This window comes from Corvus moneduloides, chromosome 1 (genome assembly GCF_009650955.1).
Source record: "Corvus moneduloides isolate bCorMon1 chromosome 1, bCorMon1.pri, whole genome shotgun sequence".
Lineage (NCBI taxonomy): Eukaryota > Metazoa > Chordata > Aves > Passeriformes > Corvidae > Corvus > Corvus moneduloides.
Genome location: NC_045476.1, coordinates 38,105,212 through 38,124,526, shown reverse-complemented (window position 1 = coordinate 38,124,526; position 19,315 = coordinate 38,105,212). Strand labels below are relative to the sequence as shown.

The window sequence follows — 19,315 nt, the reverse complement described above, 5'->3', positions numbered from 1 at the left end:
GCTGGCCAACAAGGGTTGGTAACAAGGCTGCAGCCAGAGGGGCACTGGGATGCAGCTTCCTCCCAGAGTTTGTGTGGTGAGAGCAGCCTGGGGAGCCACCAGCAGCTGCTGGACCACAGGCAGCTGTGGTGGAACAAGCCCCAAGAGGAAAATCTGCCCCCAGCGAGGCTGGGCCACTAGCTTTCCCTGACAAAGTGATGAGAGCAGTGTGACTCAGAGCAGGATCTGCATGACCCAGGGACAACCCTGTCACCCCAAACTGCTGCAAGTTCATTGCTGTTTCACCACCCTCAGCAGTTTCACCTGCTGATCGAGTATGAGTATTTCCCCGAGTATGTTTTAGGGACTGAAGAAGCTTTACTTTCTCTGAGATGGCCATGCAGTTCAAGTTCCTGGGGCTGGCGAAATGCTGTGCAGGGGAGAGGGGCTTGCAGCAGCTAAGGTTTGCACACTTATTTGTTTGCATAACTGGACGGGTTTTTTCGGGCCAGGAGAACCCTCTGTGTAGGAGCACCATCAGCCCCAGCCTCAGGAAGGGGTAGTGGGACTGAGCTGCTGTGGAGAAGCATCTGCCCCCAGTGTGCTCCCTCAGAAACCTGCCCTGCCTCCCCAGACTGCACCTCACCCCTCACCTCAGGGTGCCTGTGGGGTTCTCAGCTGCAGCTTCCACACCACAAGGGTTAGATCTGTGAAATAAACCCGCTTAGCAAAGCTTTCCTTCGGACTCTTTTGAGCAGGGTAAATGCTGTGATTGCAAGCAGGTTATGTGTATGGATCCGAACTGGGAAGGATGTGTGGGCAAGAAACAACCACTTCATCCCCTTGGTGTACATGGCAGTGCCTTTATTTAACAGAATTTCAGCTTCTGTTTGCTGAGCACAAACTGCAAACCCCCCCCAAACCTTTCTTACACATACAGTAAAAAATATGTACATCTTTGACCATTTTTCTTCCTAAGGAAAAGGTAAAAAACCCTAATAAATGTATATGAAACTTGAATGACACTGAACCGTGCCATAAATCAGATCCCTCCTGATGGGAGAGAATTTTCTAAAAGTCCTTGCAAGGAGTTTCAAAGATAAACCAAGACTTTTCCTTGAGTTTCAATGCTGCCGGATAGTTGTTTATTAAGTCTTATCAGAGGAACAGAGCCACTAACGTGACACAGGTACAGCATAGAGCACAGAAAGCAGGAGTGAAGTCTCTAATTATCAAGATTTACACAGCCTTTTAAAAATAATTTAACCAATAGTTACTAAAAACATATATTATTTTCACTTTCCTACCAATTATTCAGTAACACGGGCAGGAACTGCGGAATGCTCTATCCAATCATCCCAAACTACTTTTACTGCAGAATATGGAGTAGTAGAAGAAGGAGAAGAAGGTTTAGAGAACAACAACAATCCTCCATTTTGATATTTTTCACTCTTATCTATTTACTACAAAGAGAAGCCCCAAAATCTCTAAATTTTTACCCTGTGACAATCTTACATAATAGTCTATCACCTAAGTCACACCACTGTATGTTCTAGTTCTGTCTGACCGTTGGTAATTTTTTCCAAGGTTGGAGGTTAAAACAGTGTTGTTCAGGGGAGTAAGAACCCTTAAAAACAGGCAGAGAAATATTCTCGGCACTCTGGGTTCCTACACTTGAACCCCATCTGCCCAGTGGTACCCTATTAGCTAGAAAAGTGGCACCAAACTTTGCAGAAAGCTCTTATTTATCGACATGCTTTAATGAAAAATGCACAATGACAACCCTTTTTCCCCTGGAAGAGCTAATTACCAGAAGGCAAACCAGGTTAAATGAAATTATTTAAAACAAAGCCGCCAGAGCACTACAACCTGCAACTGAAGAGTGAGAGGTGCAGGCTGTGGTCAGGCAGGACAGGCGATGCCACGTCCCTGTGAGGGGATGAGCGAGGGGGAACAGATAAATGATGCCCTTGTGGGCTCGGGTTTTGGGGGGTGCATTACAGCACACCACTTTTGGGAATGGCAGCCTCCACAAACTGATGTCTCATTCCAAATTTCATCAGGTTTGATACTTAATTACTCCCTGTCTTGCGGGCCCTAGGCTAAATATATTTTCCAGAGATATTGGTGCATAACTGGCTGTCAGTTGAACCATGGATTTGGTTTTTGTGTTCTGATTTATGACAGCTTTGCACCATACAGCAAATATCCTTGGGACAGACAACTCAATGTCTCTGAAGCCCTTATATTTTCATTGTGAGAGGTGATTTGTTTCCAGTATCAAAACGGGAGCCATCACACCTGACATCACACAGCTAAAATACAGGAGAAAGACAGATCACATTCTGCACTTCATATATGTGAACTACTGGCCTTTCTTTGCAAGAAAAGCCACCTATGGAGCCAAAGAGAGCAGCATTTGCTCACTGCAACAAACCAGTGTCAGAGCTAAATGCTGTTCTTCTTTAGAGGGGAGGGGATCTGTGTAGAAATCTGGCAGGGCTCCCAAGTCAGGCCACCCTCACAGGGGAACGAAGGCTGAGCCCCCTCCTGCTGCTCCATACCTATGGACAGAACTCTTCATCTGCCTCTGTTGCTGCCATAGCTGGGTTTACCACCTCCCTGCAAGACTTGTTATTTCAGGTTGTGGTCTGAGCTGCAGATGGGCCAGCTATTTACAGCTGTCACAAAGATAGCTTTTGACCTCTACCAGTTCTGTTTATAGCAAGTATGGTTCCATTTTGCTCCCATCTGCCAAAGGTTTCCTGTCCTCTCAGCCAGCAACCCTTGGTTGGGTCCCGCACGTCAAGGACAGGCCCCCAACCCTTCCTGCTCCTCTGGGATAATCTTTGGGGTATACAGGTGATTTCCAAAGAGTTTGGTGCTTCTCTGGAGAGGAGAGGGTGAGGACTAACTTACAACATGACTTTGCAAGGAGGGGACACACCAGAGGAGGTCCAGTGAGTGCTGAGGATGAGAGAGTTCCTCACCTGCCGCCTCCCCAGCATGGCAAAGGACAAGTTTGAGCTGTGCTCCTGGCTGTCACAGGCAGAGGAGTGCTCCTGGCCCCTGCTCCAGCAGCAGCCACAGCTTTGTATCATCCTGCCCAGCGCCGTCCTGAACCGCTCACCAGCGAAGACATAGAGGAAAGGGTTGAGGCAGCTGTGGAGGAAGGCGATGCTCTGGGTGACCTGCAGCCCAATGTCCAGCTGGTTGGCAGCCTGACAACTGTGCACCACCCCGGTGTAGGTGTTGATGGCTTTGACCAGCAAAACAATATTGTATGGGAACTGAGAGAGGAGGAAAGCAGTGATGATCATGGTGATGATCTTCAGTGACTTCTGCTTTTGGGATCTTTTTGCTTGTAGGAGGGTGTTGATGATAAGGGCGTAACAAATAACCATGACAAAGAGAGGAAAGAAGAATCCTATGATGACTTTCAAGGCCAGGACCGTAACTCTGAAGATCACACTGACATTTGGTGGGTACATAATTTTGCAAGCTGTTACATCACCCACCTGCATGCTCTGGCTGTAAATGATTTCTGGGATGCACAGGCTCACAGATGTCAGCCAGACAGCCAGGCACATGAGCTTGCTGCGCAGGAGCCACCTTCGCTTACAAGTTTTAGCTTTCATTGCCTGGACAATAATGATGTACCTGTCAAAGCTGATGCAGGTTAGAAGCAAGCTGCAGCCATAGTAGTTGATCTTATACATGCTGTTGACGACTTTGCACATGAAGTCCTTGAAGATCCATCCATCGGAAGCAGCCTTGGCCCAGAAGGGGAGGGTGAAAAGGAGCAGGAGGTCGGCAATGGCCAGGTGCAGCAGGTACCGATCCATCATGCTCCTCCTGGAGTGGTATTTGCAATAGACAAGCACGACCAAGGTGTTCCCCACTGTGCCCACAGCAAAGATGAGCCAGAAAAACACTGGCAGGAAGGCTTGAGCGAACTGCCTGACCTGCCTCTTGTCGCACATGAAGTCTGTGCTGTTCACTGGGTTTTCACACAGGGACAGCACCATGCTGTAATTCCTGTAGTAATCCAGGCTACTCTTGCCAGGATGTGTGACCTGCAATAGGACATGTAGTGAACTTGTGTTGAGAGGCTCAGTAAAGAACACATTTACCCCTCTCTACCAGATGCAGTTGAAGATGCCTGATGTATTCCATTTAAATGAGAAAGTTCAAAGGCTGCCAGTGAAACAGAGTATTTCAGATTGCTTGAAATGTGCAGTACAGCAGAGATTTATAAAAATGACCCACTGAATAAGAAACTCTACAAAAGAGCAGTTCACGAAGTCCCGCCAACGTCGGTTATTAAAATGGCAGGTGGTGAAAGCATTATCTCAGGTAATTCAAAACATGGTTTGCTTGGCTTCAAATACATAACAAAAGGCAAAATGCCCAGCTTGGAAAGAGGTGGAGAAGAAGTTGTGTTATTGCTATGTTGGGATAGTACCAGTGGCTCAAAAGAGGCAGAAAACTGATGGAGGCAAAGAGGGAGGGGAAGGAAAAGGAGATGAACAGTGACATAGCTGTATACTCACTACACTTGCAGCTGCCATCTTCAGCCAGATCGCTCCTCAGTCCTGAAGGAACCTCTGTAGCCTGGAGAGGAAAGATGGGGAAAACAATTGATTTGAAACAACTCTGAAGCAGAACTGTGACTCTTCCTTGTACTTCTTCTTCTTCTACTTTTAAGAAAAACCTCGACTCTTTGAAACAAGTCTGCCCGGAAGATGAACAAACCACACAGAAATTGATGTCGCTGATTTGAAATATTTAGCTATTTCCATTTTACAAATTTACATTTAGCCTACATTAGGTCTTCAGCTTCTCTACGGCACTGTGCTGATTAAGTCCTTTGATGAGTCACTGCAATCTCATTTTTCACAAGCTGTAGACTCCCCAGTGTGCACATGTAAAAAGTAATCTAAAAGCTCTGTATCTTGCAAAAGATTCATAAGAAAAATTGAGATGTGTCTCTTAAATTATCTAGCAACTATGAAGGAAAAGTACCTGGCTTTAGCAGTGCTTTGCAGTCTTAAATATTTGCATCTGCTTCCGCAAGTAATTAATCTCTACCTGCAACTTCTCTTTCTTATCTGTGAGTTTAGACACAGTGCTCATTGCTGTTGGCCTGCAAAGCTGATCATTAAGCCCCAGTAAGCAAGAAAATACTGTTTTTTTCTGATGCAGATTCCTTTTCTAGTCAGCCCATCATCACAAAAGGTAGCTGAGCCTGGTGGGCTCGATGCAAGACACATGCACCTAAGTATTCAACATGTTCTGCACCAGCTTCTCCAGAATAATGCCTGGTGACAACACAAGAAGGGTCAGTGCTACTGGGGAACTTCAACTAGCACAGACCTTTCCTCCAGACCCCTTCAAAAGCAGCTCACATAACTGAGAAGTCACCTTGAAGAGACCCCAGCAGAAGCTGGATGGAGCCAAACCTCCTCCATGGGGAAGTGGCCCATGTCCATGCTCTGGCTTCCCTCTGGCTCCTCGTTGGGGGCTGACTAAAAGCACCTGTCATTGTGCCTGGTAGCAGGCAGTCAGTGAGCTCCTGATTTCTCCCCAGAACTCACTTCTAACATGTCATTGCAGCATCTGCTGAAAGGTGCAGAGCTGTGCATCCCCAGGGAGCTTTTTTGTGTTATTTTCTTCTAGCTGTCAGACCTACCTTAAATTGCAAACAAAAAGATCATTATAACTGGACCAGTTTGGTGGGGAAAGAAAAAAAAAAAAGTGATTTGTAATTCAGTTTCCTTTCCATGGAGGCTGCTCGTGGGAAAAAGAGACATGAACAGTGGAGGAGTGGGGGGACTCATTGGGATAGTTGCTGCAGCAGGGCCAGCCTGGATGTGGCACCCAGGAGTCACACTCTGCATGTGATGTTTGCTCTTTACACCTACAATTGGAGCTCTTTTTAGGCTGAGGTGAGTGTGTGCTCCTGGGGTCTCAGTCTGATTAGACCTGTCACAGACTGTTCACTCTGTGGTTTTCATGTTTTAGGTGGCTCAAACACAGGTGGCAATCTTCTCTTTCTTTTATTTTTATTTTGGTTTGGTTTTTTGGGTTTTTTTTCCCTGGTAAGTTCTTTCAATACCAAAGGGACAATGTCTCATACCATCATTTTTCTGCTCATATGCATCATCTAGCACAGGGCAAATCAGAGGTTGCTCCTAGGCTGTGCCTTGCTGCAAAACACTTTCACTGGGGAAAAAAATATCCGTGAACAAGAACTAGATGCCTCTGGGCATCTGCCAGTGTCTTCTTGGGAAGGCTGGGACAGGAATGAGGAACCAGGTCTAGTCCTGACCGCTCCAGATTGACCCACAGTCACAGCTTCCCACTGCTGTCTGCCAAGGCTGCCAGCAGGCAGGAGCCAGGATCACAGGGTCTGTGTCATGCCCTGCAACACCAGGTGCTTTACAAGCAACAGCAAAATAGAGCAAAACAAAAGCATGCCACCTTCAAGAGGAAAGGCCAGGCTATCCCTGCTGCAGGAAGTGGGGAGATCCAGGGCAGGATGGCAGGCAGTCACATGAAGTCCCTACTGGTGGCACATCTTTATGTGACAACCATCCAGAAGAGTATGGTAGGAAAGACTTTGAAGAGGAAGGCAGTGAGAACTGGTTAATAAAAGTATGAACTTGCACATCTTATGTCTTCTTTCTGGTTGGCTGGCATGCAAATGATGCTGATTTAAGTTCCCCTCTCTGCAGGAAGTCTGAGCACCACGGGGTTTTGCTTTAATGATGGTGTTCAGCTGTGACCAATGCTCATTCAACTCACACTTCAAGGAAATTTCCAAATTGCAGTTCAAGCTCAGTTCCAGTTATGGAAAAAACAATGATTCTGGCTAGTTTGTGGGTTGGGCTCTGCTGTCACTTGGCACCATGCTCATGTCAGCAGCAAGGCATCTCCTTCCAAGGGGAAGGAGCCCAGGATGCTCCACACTCAACTGCAAAATCTCCCCTAAGGCATCTGGGTATCTCTAGTAATTGGTTGTCATCTTAAAACTCTTCATGAAATGAGCATAGGTCTGTATGATGATACCACTGTACAGTACTTGGCTTCTTTCACCTCCTGGGCCATCCTCTAGGAAAAGAGGAGTGGGGGAGCAGATCTCAGCCAAACCCCAGGGCACCCGCTAAGGAAAGCCCAGGTGTGAAAGCACAGGTGCAGTGTCTGGGACTAGGGATGAGTTACTCTGAGCTTGCAAATGGCTGCCTGACAGTGGATCCATGGTAATTATCCTTACTTCAGGCTAGTTTGGCCCTTGGTATAATGCAAGCTGATTCAGCACTGGGAGGGTTACATTAACTGCTGTAGGGTAAAGGCATGCCCATGGGCAAAGCCTTTGATGCAAGGATCTTCACATCCTTTGGTCTCTCCTTCGTGAATCTGAGCTCTCATGTTCAGGATTTAAGTGACTTTAATCAGACTTAGTTTAATTCTCCCTGGAAGCAAATTAAAATGTGTCATTTAACCCACCACTTTATACAGCCAGTCCCACTGTACTAAAAGCCCCCGGGGCACATAAACCTCCAGACCAGAACATGGGCAGCTGCTCATCCTGTTCTTTACTTTCCTGCCACATGCCATTTGTTAAGTGAGTGTTGCTGACAACAGCAACTTTTTTGCCCCTCAGAGTGGGAACAGAAGCAGAACAGTGTGAATGTGAGTCCTCTTGCCAAATTTCTGCCAAACTGGTTCCTGATTTGTATCCTCACTCAACGCCATCCACAGTTAATTCCTTTCAAGCAAAACCAGAGACAATGCAGTCAGTTCTTGCAATACCAGCATGCATTGTGAGATAACTTTTGACTTCCCCTCAGCTCATATTGATGCAAACCTAAGCATCTCTGTTTTCCTTACAGATTGCTTTCATGTTCATCAAGAGAACTTGCAAGTGAAACACTATATTTTTTGTTTTGTTTAAAGTAAGAAAATTAAAACCACCAGCATTTCTTCTATGTGTTCTTTTTAACTTCAGGGTGCTTAATATTAAGCAGAATTTGGGGATGATTTTTAAAGCCCTAATTTATTGCAGGTACTACAGACAGAGAAGTACTTAGCTTGACATACTGATCAGGGGCTGGAAAGATTTTGCAGAAACAGAACAAAACTTGTGGTTATATCCTCTGCTGACCCTGACCAAAAAGTTTCCTTTTTTCACAGTGAAAACTGCATTGTGTTTGCACTAAATCTGTCTTTTAACATACCTGTTTTCCTTCCCTCGGGTAAAAGTAGGACATTATGCTGCTTCATTCCAAGCAGGCTATTTTAGAAGTTCAATAATTCCTCAGATGGTCTGTTTAGGAGAGGCTGTGTCTGCAACTCACTGGAGGATATTTGCAGTCAGTGAGATCAGTGCCTCTGATTGCAACTCCAGCCAGGTTACTTACTTATGTAGATTACACAGAGAGCTTCCTGGCGATTTCCATACCCAGCAAACAAAAGGCTGTTCTTATTCCCATTTCCAGCATGGGTGCACAGTCCTTAAATTTTTCCTTCTCTTCAGAAAGGTGGAGAGTTAAAGTGAAAAACCATCTTGAAAACTCTCTGAATGGCCCTGTCAATTAGCACATCCATCACAAAAATGTGTTGGCCCAAGCCTGCCCAGATAAACTCCTAACAACAGCTGAAATAACAGTTTTGGCTGTGAGGATGGGTTGCAAACACAGAGCTTGAAGGAAAAAAAAAATTATTTACATTACCCTAAGTGTAGCAACACTTTTCCTCCACAAAAATAGGACAGGTTTAAAGTCTAGGTACTGAAGACACACAGTTATCTGGCTTCTACCACCAAAAAAAAAAAAAAAAAAAAAAAAAAAAAAAAAAATATATATATATATATATATATATATGTATGTATTTCTGTGAACCCAATTCCTGTTTGCTGGCAAGGAATGTTGTAGCAATTCCTGTATAGAGCCATGTCACCAGCAGCTCCTTTTACAGAGCACTTGGCAGGTGAGGACAGACAAACCAGACCCCAAAGGCTGGTGTTAAATGTTCTCATTCCTGTCAGGTATTCATATTCCTGTGCTGTGTATTCTTAATTAAATTGGGAGCTGCCTGTGTCTGCTTGCCTGGATTGGAGTACTCATTTTAGAGTACACATTCTTTTGGCTGCATCTGTTCTCAAGGGATATAAAAACTTCACAGATCTCAGGTCCAACTACTATTTTAGGAGAATCGCTGGCTTTGTTACTCACACTGTAGCCTGGTTCATACTGTGGCTTTTAACTCCTAAGTGTTTGTCTGCAGAAGTGTGCAGGGGAAAGGAATAAAACGAGGCTCGCCAGGGATGAGCAAAGGAATGGCACACCAAAGTTTGAGAGACTGTGCACCGGTGAGATCCTTAGTTGGCTACATGAGGCACTGGGTACAAGGAACTGCATTTGAAGTGTTTCTACACACAGCATGAGGAACAAGCAAGAGGAGCTTAGAAGCCTTGGCTCTGCCCCAGAGATGCACCGTCACTGGCGTAAGCGAGCCTCCAGGTAAGGATTAAAGGACAAACAAATAAAGCGGATGTGATTGTGGGAGTCTACTACAGGCCACCCAGCCAGGATGACAACACCAACAAATTAGTCTTTAAGCAACTAAGAAGTACATGTAAATCAACACAGCTGATAAAACAGGTCCACAAGATTCCTAAAACACCTGTACTTCTTGGTACAGGTACTAAGAGAACTGACTGGGAAAGGTGCCCTCCTTAATTCGTTGCTTGTTAACAGAGAGGCACTTAGGGGTTGAGGGATGATTTGTGACTTTCTTGGCCACAGCAACCACGAAGCAATCAAGTTTAAAATCTCTGCTGACAGAAGGAAAAGTGCCAGCAAAATTTCAACTCTGAATATGAAGAGAGCAAAATTCAGGCTGCTCTGGGAACTAGTTAGTGAGGTCCCCGGGCAAAATGCCTCTTTCTGGTTTGGGTTTTACTTTTTTTATTTACCCTTTTCCCTGTTTCCCCTCCCTGGCCCCGCATTTTGTCATTCTCTTTCCAAAGCACCCTCACCCATGAAGTAGAAATTAGCTGCATGGATGGAAGTGAGAGTAGGGCCACCTCCCTGCCTTCCTTTTGTCCCCCAGGCATCCGCACCTCTGGTGCTGGCCTGGAGACTGGGAGACCCTTCTTCCACCTCCTTGGCGTGGGTGGAGCTGTGTGAGGCCTTTCTGCCCAGCCAAGGTGGCAGAGGCGGCTGTTCTGTCATTCCTCTGGGGAGCTGGGACAAGTCCTTGGCCTTGGACCGGCTGGAGCGCATGTGGTGCTGGTCACTGGAGGTAAAGGCCAGAACCAGCTTTCAGTCCTGGCACCTTTTGCATGGGAGCAATCTTTGAGATGTACTCGGCATTGGAGGTTGTATGTTAATTTTACTGCTGGGCAACCGAAAGAGGATGACAGTGCTCTAGCACAGGAAGGAGAAGTGCTTCTGCTCAGGACGATGGGCTGCCCAGGGGAGGTAAAGGGCAGCAAGACCTTTCTATCTTGGAAACTTTTGCGTGAGAGGAATCCTTGGATGTATTGGAGGTTGTATCCCAAAGTCTCCTGTGAGCTGCTGAAACTGCCCGGCAGTGCTTTAACACGGGAACTAGCGCACCCACCCGCACTCCCTCAGGGCTACCCAGGGTCTGTCCCGGGGGGCGAGGGCAGGAGGAGGCCGGGCTCTGAGGGGTGGAGCGCCGCTGCCGCGGTGCCGGTGCGGAGGGAGGAGGAGGAAGAGGAGGGATGCCCGTCCTGCGCCGGCCGTTTCCCGGCGGAGCCGTCAGCTGACGCCGCCGTTTCCTGGCTGCCGCCCGCCATGCTGCGACTCCTGCTCCCGCTGGCCGCCCTGGCCGCGCTGCTCCGGGCGGCGGTGAGTGCCCGCCTCGCCTCCCCCTCCGCCAGGGACACGCGGGGGGTGGCTGTGAGGGGCGCGAGGGCCCGGCGTGGGCGAGGGAGGGCTGGCAGGGGCCTCCTCCCGCCGCTGGAGGAAGGCGCTTCGCCTCGGTCCTTTTTTGAACCATGAGCGATTTGGGGCTCATGGGCGGCGCGCAGGGCGCGGGTGCCGGGCTTGTGGCATCGCCGAGGGGGAGATCCCGGAGCCGGGGCAGGGAGAGGTCCGTTCCCTTCTCCCGAGCAGGCCGGCCCGCTCCCAGCCCGCTGGTGCTGAGGAAGGGCTGGCGGTGCCTCCGTCCGGGCGTGATGGCCGGGGGCCGGAGCGATGCTGGCAGAGCCGGGGCTCCCTGCGCGCCCAGGAACCGTGAAGGCCTCGCTGAGCAACCCGGGGCAGTGGGAGAACCGGTACCGACACTGTTGGGAGATCCCGTGGGAAAACTTGCTGATCCTGTGGTGTATGAGAGGAGGGAAAGGGGTTTTTCCTGTTCTGCGTAGATTCTGTTATAGCCGCCTTGTCCCGGGGGACACAATACCACAGCCTGAGGACAAATCCTCAGGCTCCACAGTTCTCGTGGTTTATGCCTTGAGTTTGAGGCAGAGTGTCACTGCATCATTGGTAGATGTTGCAGTTGAATGGGGTACAGGTGGTTAAAGGCGTAGGAAATGTAGAACAACATCATGTGAGACCTTTATGGAAAGGAAGATTGAGTCACAGTCAGTGTGGTCTCTGAGGGGTGAGGTTGTGGCTGAGCCTTCCAGAATTTTGAAGGCAGCAGGCAAGAGGAATGGAGGACAAATACTCTTCAAATTTGGTAGTATTAGCATTTTGGGGGGATTTAACAGGTTAGTTTCAAACAAATAAAATACTGTAAAAATACATAGTTTTGAGAACTTGCTGCCATGGGAGGTTGGAGAAGCAGACAGTACTTAACACATGAAAAAAAACCACCAGGATTTGCCAAATTTAAATACATCAAGTTCATAAACAACATCCAGAAGTGACTATGCAAGGATTTGCCCTCTAACGTCCTTAGTGTAGCAGCTTTGTCAGCTGAGGGGGAGTATGAGGGAGCAGACCACAAACAGGGGCCAGGGTCCTGTCATTTCTTTAAAAACAGCATTTCTTACTGCTGTTGTGCAGACAGAATATTGCATGGTGCCTGGAGGACCTGTGGACTTGAATCAGTAGGGCGTTTCTTGTGCTCTTATCTTCCTAGCTCTGTGTGTTTTCTGTAGAGGCATATGTGTAAAATAGCACTATGTCTTAATAGTTCAGTAACCGCTGAGAGGGCTTGAGGAACTGAGGCTGGCAAGCACAAGTTCCCTTATCAGCCTGCAGTTCCCTGACACAAGCAATGAGGGAAGGGGTCTTTTTAAAACTTGGTCTAGTCCTCAAAGTAGATCAGGGTCCTGTCATCACAGATGTGCTAATGTTCTTTTAAATTAGCTTGGGAGGGTATATGCAGCAGCTATAAGCAACCTGACAAACTGGAGTTTGCAGACTTCTGGGCTTAGGCTCACTGCTGAGCCCCGCAAGGCTGCTTTTGTGCCCTAGTTCTGAGATATTTTGGCTTTAATGATTGCTTGCTTTCTCTATCTAAGCGTGAATTGAGAGACAGGAAGTGTTTTGAAAATCAGTATGCTGTTATGGGACTGTTATGTCAGATGTGGTCTCTATTATATGTCATAAAAGACTATCCAAACTCTTTTTCATCTATGATTAAAATAAAACAATAGGTTCCTTTTAAATAGAAATGTGCAACCTGAGCATTAGTAGAAACACTGTGACTGAGCAAAATACAGAGCAAACCAGGGAATTCTGGTACCATTCAAACAAAACTGATGCTTGTTTATTTTCAGTCTGTGAGCAAACATGCATTAGATTCTGTGCTCCCTTCTAAAGGAGCAGGGTGTGGTGTTTTAATCCCTTTTCAACTTAGTTGCATCCTGTTAGACCTGGATATGCTGGAACAGGTGTTGAATCTTGGAAAACTCTACACGTAGTGGAAGTGAGCTGGAAGTGAGTAGCAAAACACAATATGAATTTCACTGATCCTACTGATTTTCAGGGCTTTGGAGAAGTCTGATTCACAACTACAGGCAAGGATATCTGCTGATCATCTGCAGTTTCTGGGACCACAGTTGCATCTGTTCCAGTGGGGATTTCACTGCTGCTGTAGCATGTGTTAGTAGAACCTCTTGCATTTGGTAAGAATGTTTTAGGGTGATGCCTGCTTTTCAGACGGAGCCAACTGCTTGGCAAGAAGAACAGAGATCATGTATTAAGTTAATAGCAGAAGCAACTTAGTCCCAGAACATGTATGGGATTTACAAATGTTATAATGGTTGTTCCCAGGACTCATTGCATCCCTGTTGTGATGTATTGCCAGCTACTATTAGGAAGTCTTAATGAGAAAAAAGAATTTAAAAGAAGAAGGGGTGTGGGGGAGAAATGATTTGGGGAGGCAGACAGGGAGCTTGGAAGGGGCCTTCCAGGATCCAGTCTCTTCTGTTGTCTGATTTACTCCACTTCAGGACATCTCCTTTGTGTCTTTATGACAGTGATTCTGCATGATCCAGCATCTTGCGTAGTATGTAGAGTAGCAGTCCTTTATTGCAGTCTGGGAAAAAGGGAATGTGTGTAATATTTTAAAGCGGCTCATACTGGTTCCTGGTTGCAGGCTTTGTTGACCCAAGGCATCCCTTCATAACCGCATTATTGACTACTGGAGACTTCTGCAGAACAGAAGGGAACAGTCAGGAAGCAAAGATGATCTCCTTCAAGCAATTGCCCATTGAAGCAAAGGCTGCAGTGGCTGCAGGAGTGGTTTTTGTCTCCATGATACTATCGCGGAGTTACCTGGCGGAAAAACTCGATTTCAGGACACGGCGCTGGCTTCTAAGGCTGCAAATGGCGCTATTTGTTAATACACTCATGTTGATGGGATCTCTTCATGTTTGGAGAAGCACAGTCACCACGTTCACCAGGTCTTCAGCTGCCAGCTCCTTCTGTTTCATGCTGTGGAAAATAGCTGTGTTCATGTTTCTAGCTTTGGCTCATTCTAGCTTCTTTACATTGCTATTTCTTGTTGCAGAAGAGCCTTATTTCTTTTCTTTAGCTGCCTACACTTGCTTGGGGGCCTATATTATTCTCATCTTTTTCCTCTTCACTCTAGGCTCTGTAGAGCAGGCTTACAAGTTCTTGGCTGGGAGAGGCGCTAAGGCAGGCACTGGCAACAAGAACAGAACAGCACTGAAACCAGTTCTGGCAGTCTTGCTGACTGTTGTGCTGACTGTTGTTGGGCTGTTAAATGCTTCCCAGCCTCCTACTGTGAATTCAGTGGAGATTCCAGTTCACAAGCTGCCCTCAACAATGAATAACCTGAAAGTGGTGTTGCTTTCAGATATCCATCTGGGGCCTACAGTTGGGAAGACCAAGCTTGCCATGATAGTGAGGATGGTTAAGGCTTTAAAACCAGATATCACTGTGATTGTTGGGGACCTGACTGATGCTGAGGCAAAGATCATACGACCTGCTGTTGAGCCTCTTGGAGAACTTGATTCCCCTTTGGGAACTTACTTTGTCACAGGAAACCACGAGTACTACACCTCAGATGTTAGCAACTGGTTCGAGCTGTTAAAATCATTTAACATTCAGCCACTGCATAACGAGAATGTGAAGATTGTTTCACCAAAGAGCCCTTCAGACTGGTTCTGCCTGGCTGGCGTGGATGATATTGAAGCAGATGTGTTGCACTACTCAGGACATGGCATGGATTTGAAAAAAGCTCTCAGAGGTTGTAGCAATGAGCACGCAATAGTACTCTTAGCTCATCAGCCAGTTGCTGCAAAGTGGGCCCTTCAGGAGAGGCCAGACATAAATTTAATTCTCTCTGGCCATACTCATGGGGGGCAGATTTTCCCTCTAAATGCTGGAGCTTATCTTTTGAATCCATTCTTTGTTGGCTTGTACAAAGTTGGGCAGAACACCTTTGTCTATGTCAGCCCAGGGACGATGTACTATGGAATACCCATGAGGCTGGGCAGCAGAGCTGAAATAACAGAGATAATTCTGCATTCTCCTTGAGGAGTTTTCCAATTGACAGACTTCTAAATTTTTTTTTTTTTTGGCCAGTATATTGGCTCTTCTACTATGAAAGCAAATCCTTTTTCAGGGAAGCCAGAGAAGATATGTTGGGCTGAGCTTCAGCAGGTTCTGTTAAGTTCGAGCAGAAAACGCTAACTGTATCTTGGGGCTATGAAACAGATTTGGGACATATTAAATTACTGAAGAAATTAGGTCTTTGAGCTCATTATTGTTGAGGTTCTGCATTTAAAGGTAACACTGATGTCATGGAGATAATATGTGTCCTGTGCATGTTTAGTATTACCTGTGTCCTGCAGCTACTTCACGTTCCACTGTTCGGTATCCATCAGGCAGCTGCCTTAACAAATCTCAGGCAGGTGAAGTTCTGAGCTTGTGCTGTGAAGTCACTTGTGCATGTTTTGCAGAAAGGCCTGCAAGAGTGCCCACTGAGTATGTAAACTCTAGGAGGCTTATGCTAGATTTGTTGTGGGAAAGGAATAGTATAAGGTTTTTTTCTTTTAATTGAGGCTGGATGTCTTTATTCTGCTAGCTGTCTGCAGCATGTACCAGGGCTTCTGGTCTGTGCTTCTTACTAGTACTATAAGTTGCCAGGCATCAGTTCTGAAATTCAGTTTTGTCCAGTTAAGAAGTTGGTGAGACTGATGCCAAAGGGTGAAAGTAGCTGTCTTTCTCAGGCATTTTCCCCAGAATAGCTGGGCATCCAGTAATTACTTACTGAAAATAGGTCTAATAAAAGCAATTGAAAAATATTTCATAGTTAACTTCTGTTGCTGTCTGAGCATACAGTACCTCCTTATATAAAGCACTAATTCCAAAGCTGAAATACTCAGTGTCTTTTATCTTCATTCTATATTTTTTCTCTCTGCCTAATTTCTCCTCCATCATTTTTCTCTTGCAAGAGTAAGTAGATGCTATTTGAAAACAATGCAAATAGGTTAATGCTTGACATTTGTTAAAGGCTTTAATATTTAAGTAAATTATGTTCTCTTTTAATGAGAGTAAACTCTGCAGCAGGTGACTTTCCCTAAGAGCATTTGCATGTCAGTGTCATGGTTATCTGATGGGCACATAGCAGAGTAACTGCTACAGGATAATGAGGGATGGAGGATTTCTTCCCATCTTTCATGGAAGGTCTTAACATAAATTAACATAATATTGGGAAATTTGAGGTATTAGAAAATACTGATACAAACATTCTTGTTTCTGTATCTTTGTGTTCACATAAGAAAGCTGGGGTGTAAAATAATGTGTGAATTTTGTCCAGGCTGATGAAGCACTTTACTTCCGTACATCTTCTCTCTCCTCCTGTCCCACCTCAGTGTTGCTGCATGAAACATCACAGGCAGTTGGAGCCTGGGAATCCTGCCTCTGCAATCTGCAGCTGTAGCCACAGGGTTTTCCTTGCTCTGCCTTTCTGCCCAGCAGTACCCGGGTTCCTCTCAGGCAGACCCATGTAGCATGAGGCAAAAGAGAGCAGTTCTTCTACAGGAGACTGAGGGTGGAAGACCAGAGCTGAGGTGTTCGGTCTTTTCCTGTCTTCCTGTGTGATCCTGAACCAGACAACCATAAACGCTTTGTTTCATTCTTCAGCTTCTGTTCTCATATTGAAGGAGATAGATGGGGGTGTGTTTGAAGAGTACCATAGTCTTTGTACAGTTGAGGGGTTTTGTAAGTTAAATTCTGAAGTTTGTCTTCATCCACTCCAGACATCTCCCAGGCAGAGTTTCTGATTCCTATGCTGGTTTTGTAGACTGCTCCTCTGTGCAAACATCTTACATTTTCACTCAGGAATAATGAGAAATACTGTAAGCATGTCATGAAGTTTATTGGACTTGTGGGAAAAGTCAGTCCTCTTTCAGCCTGAAAACTAAATACCTTACCAGCCAGGCTCTCTACTTGCCAGATTAGATAATTTCTGTTTCCCATCACTTATAATTTTTGTAAACTTTTTTTTTTATGATTGTGTGATAATACCTGTTTAAGTATCTTAAAGTTTCCTTCAACACTTCCCACTGTCCATGTGGGATTTTTTGCAGTTAGTGGCATAGTGTCAAATGGTCTTATGAGGAGAGAATTTTGATAGCCTGTAGCCCTCTGTTTGCTTGTCAATACGCCTTCAGTTAAAAGCTGTGTTCTGGGTTTAGTGGTGCAGAGTATTCTCACCTGGCCAGTAGTCCAGGAGGATTGTTTTTAACTTGTTGCACTGAATATTCTTACTGTGTTAAGAACACTAATTGTTAAGCCAGTTTCTTCAGCAGGAGGCATTTGTGGGACTGATTTTAGATGGTGTCAGTTTCTCAGTGAGTTGCTAGTATTATTTACTTTTTCTTTTTTTCCCTGCCCATTTTATTTCTCTCTTCATTCTGAGGAAGTGTGTGCAAAAACCTAGCTGAAGGGATCCTTCCATCCCAGAATTTCTTCATTACTTTGTATGCGCCTCTCTTGGAAGATAATTATGTATCCTTTCAGAAGCAGATATGCGTCCTTTTACGAGTGGTCATATTGTCATTTCATAAATTTATTGAGTTCTCCCGATGTAATTTAGTTCTTGCCCATTTTTTTTGTTTCTCTCCCTCTGAAGGGTTGTCTGCTTGGTGATTACTTATTACTTAGAATGTTTTCTTTCTGTGCCAAAACACTTCAAAGCCTTTTCTTATTTTGCTTTTTAAGTATGAATGGAAGGTATCCTAGATCAACATTCTGTTTGATAAAAGCAATGAACCTTTTCCTTCTGTTTGATAGAAGGAATGAACCATTTCTATAATCTCTCTAATCAGCAATCTCTAACTGTCCTTCAAGGTTCTTTCTGTACTTTTTCCAGTTTGATTTGAATGTGCACAATAAAGACCTGTGTTCAGTATTTCAGATGAAGAAAAATTGCTGTGCTGCTTATTTCGTAATTTAAAAAAAATTTTTTTTGTAACTTTTATGTGTGTGTGTAATGTATTTAATCTGGAGAACTTAACTAAATGAATATATATTTCATCCTATAAAAGGCCAGTTCATTGGAGGGTGAGGAGGAGTTAATTACTGCAGAATTAATAGCAGAATATAATAGTACCATCACTCTGGGAAAATTATATTTATTATATAATTACTATAGAATTGATTGGAAAATATGTAAAATTGTGGTATAACAAATGCTTTAAATGTTGGGATTCAATAAAACTTTATTCTTATATCAAGCATGAGGCCTCTAATGACCTTTTATTTTGTACCAGTATGCACTGTGGCAGTTTATGCTGAATAGTTTTAACACACTCATTCTATTTACCAACAAAAACTACAAACAATAAACCTGACTAGTTTTGGAAACTCTTACACCCCCACTGCCAAGTGAGGCATGGTGGAAAGTGGGAAAGGTAAGGCCCCTATTACATTTGCCTAAAGCCTCCTAGGAGAAAAAGGTGCAGACTGAGGCGGTGAGGATGTGACACAGAGAAAAGGGTCACTGTGAGGGCAGAGAAGGGTTCCTAAGAGAATTTTTTGGAAGGAACAGAAGAAAATTAGTGATTTGTGATTCTCAATTTTGATACTTAAGCTGTGAGGTAGAGAAAGAGGTGTTTTGTGATTGGTCTGTGTAAGAGAGGCTAAAAATCTTCAGAGGTGGAGGATTTGTACCCACATTTGTTTGCTTTCTAAATAAGAAAAAAACCTGTTTTGTAAGTTTGGAGAATGAGAGATTCTTGCCACTAATAAGCAGTCCTGTGTGTTGAAAATGGGAAAAAATCCTATGTTGAGAGATGTGCACATTATAGAATGTTGAAATAGCATTAAGGTTGCAAAAATAAACACTTGATTTAAGCAAGGACAAATTCTTTAGTTCTTCTCTTTTCCATGCCAGTATGCTCTGAGGACGTAAGGTGCAGCATTATACCATCGCCTGTAAGGGTCTGAATTTTCACCTGGGCACTGGTATGATTTGGTATGAACGAGCTGGCACCCCAAACAGTGCTGTTAGTGTGTGTTGCTTACCAAATGAGCAGACCCACTGCCCCATCTTCTAGGGAGACAAAGTAGGAACGAATGCCCTGCATATTCACAGCAGTGAGTACGCAGTATTGGCAGAGCCAGACATAAATTCGTGAGGACAACTCTCCTGTTTTTGTTGCAAGACCTGGTCTGCATGCAGTAGGTCATCCACTGACAATAAAGTAATGCTGAGGAATTGATCATGATGAGAAGTCCGTTTACAATGAATGATGAGTGAGGTGAAGCAGAAGTACTCTGGTAGCTTCCTCCCTCTCCTCACCCACATAATAACACTGTCAGGAAGTGTATGTGTTGGGATGGTGCTTTACAGCTATGGTCACAGCTTTAAAAAC

General features: G+C 45.1%; 3 protein-coding genes across 5 annotated transcripts in view; 2 read left to right on the top strand and 1 right to left on the bottom strand.

Annotated features, from left to right (window-relative positions):
* Positions 1–1,428: 1,428 nt before the first annotated feature.
* On the bottom strand, positions 1,429–10,807 carry LOC116441588 (C-C chemokine receptor type 9-like). Its single transcript, XM_032103697.1, has 4 exons — positions 10,629–10,807; positions 10,106–10,281; positions 5,071–5,090; positions 1,429–4,118 (listed from the first exon to the last, which is right to left on the bottom strand). Exons 1-4 carry the CDS (start codon positions 10,805–10,807, stop codon positions 2,895–2,897), a joined length of 1,599 nt encoding a protein of 532 aa, XP_031959588.1. The 3' UTR covers positions 1,429–2,894.
* GLB1 (galactosidase beta 1) overlaps positions 10,700–19,315 on the top strand; it is a 41,320-nt gene continuing 32,704 nt past the window's right edge. Inside the window, exon 1 of the mRNA XM_032106323.1 lies at positions 10,700–10,859. Coding sequence (XP_031962214.1) covers positions 10,806–10,859 — 54 coding nt within the window. The 5' untranslated portion in view covers positions 10,700–10,805. The remainder of the gene's footprint in view (positions 10,860–19,315) is intronic.
* Positions 10,773–18,178, top strand: TMPPE (transmembrane protein with metallophosphoesterase domain). 3 transcript variants are annotated; one of them, XM_032106342.1, is made up of 3 exons: positions 10,773–10,859; positions 12,952–13,090; positions 13,564–18,178. In XM_032106342.1, the coding sequence occupies exon 3, from the start codon at positions 13,653–13,655 to the stop codon at positions 14,967–14,969; it is 1,317 nt and encodes a 438-aa protein (XP_031962233.1). In that variant the 5' UTR covers positions 10,773–10,859; positions 12,952–13,090; positions 13,564–13,652; the 3' UTR covers positions 14,970–18,178. The 3 variants fall into 3 exon arrangements, with proteins under 3 accessions (XP_031962233.1, XP_031962242.1, XP_031962223.1); XM_032106332.1 differs by having other exon boundaries at positions 10,779–10,859; positions 12,952–13,067; XM_032106351.1 differs by lacking the exon at positions 12,952–13,090 and having other exon boundaries at positions 10,778–10,859.

Bases quoted from the DNA above. Each gene is read 5' to 3' on its own strand.
- LOC116441588 (XM_032103697.1), bottom strand. From the start codon at position 10,807: ATGGCGGGCGGCAGCCAGGAAACGGCGGCGTCAGCTGACGGCTCCGCC. The intron at 5,091-10,105 runs GTGCGGATGCCT...CTAAACTCACAG, and splicing joins TCTCCAGGCCAGCACCAGAG to ATAAGAAAGAGAAGTTGCAG. The intron at 4,119-5,070 runs GTAGAGATTAAT...TGCATCTGGTAG, and splicing joins ATAAGAAAGAGAAGTTGCAG to AGAGGGGTAAATGTGTTCTT.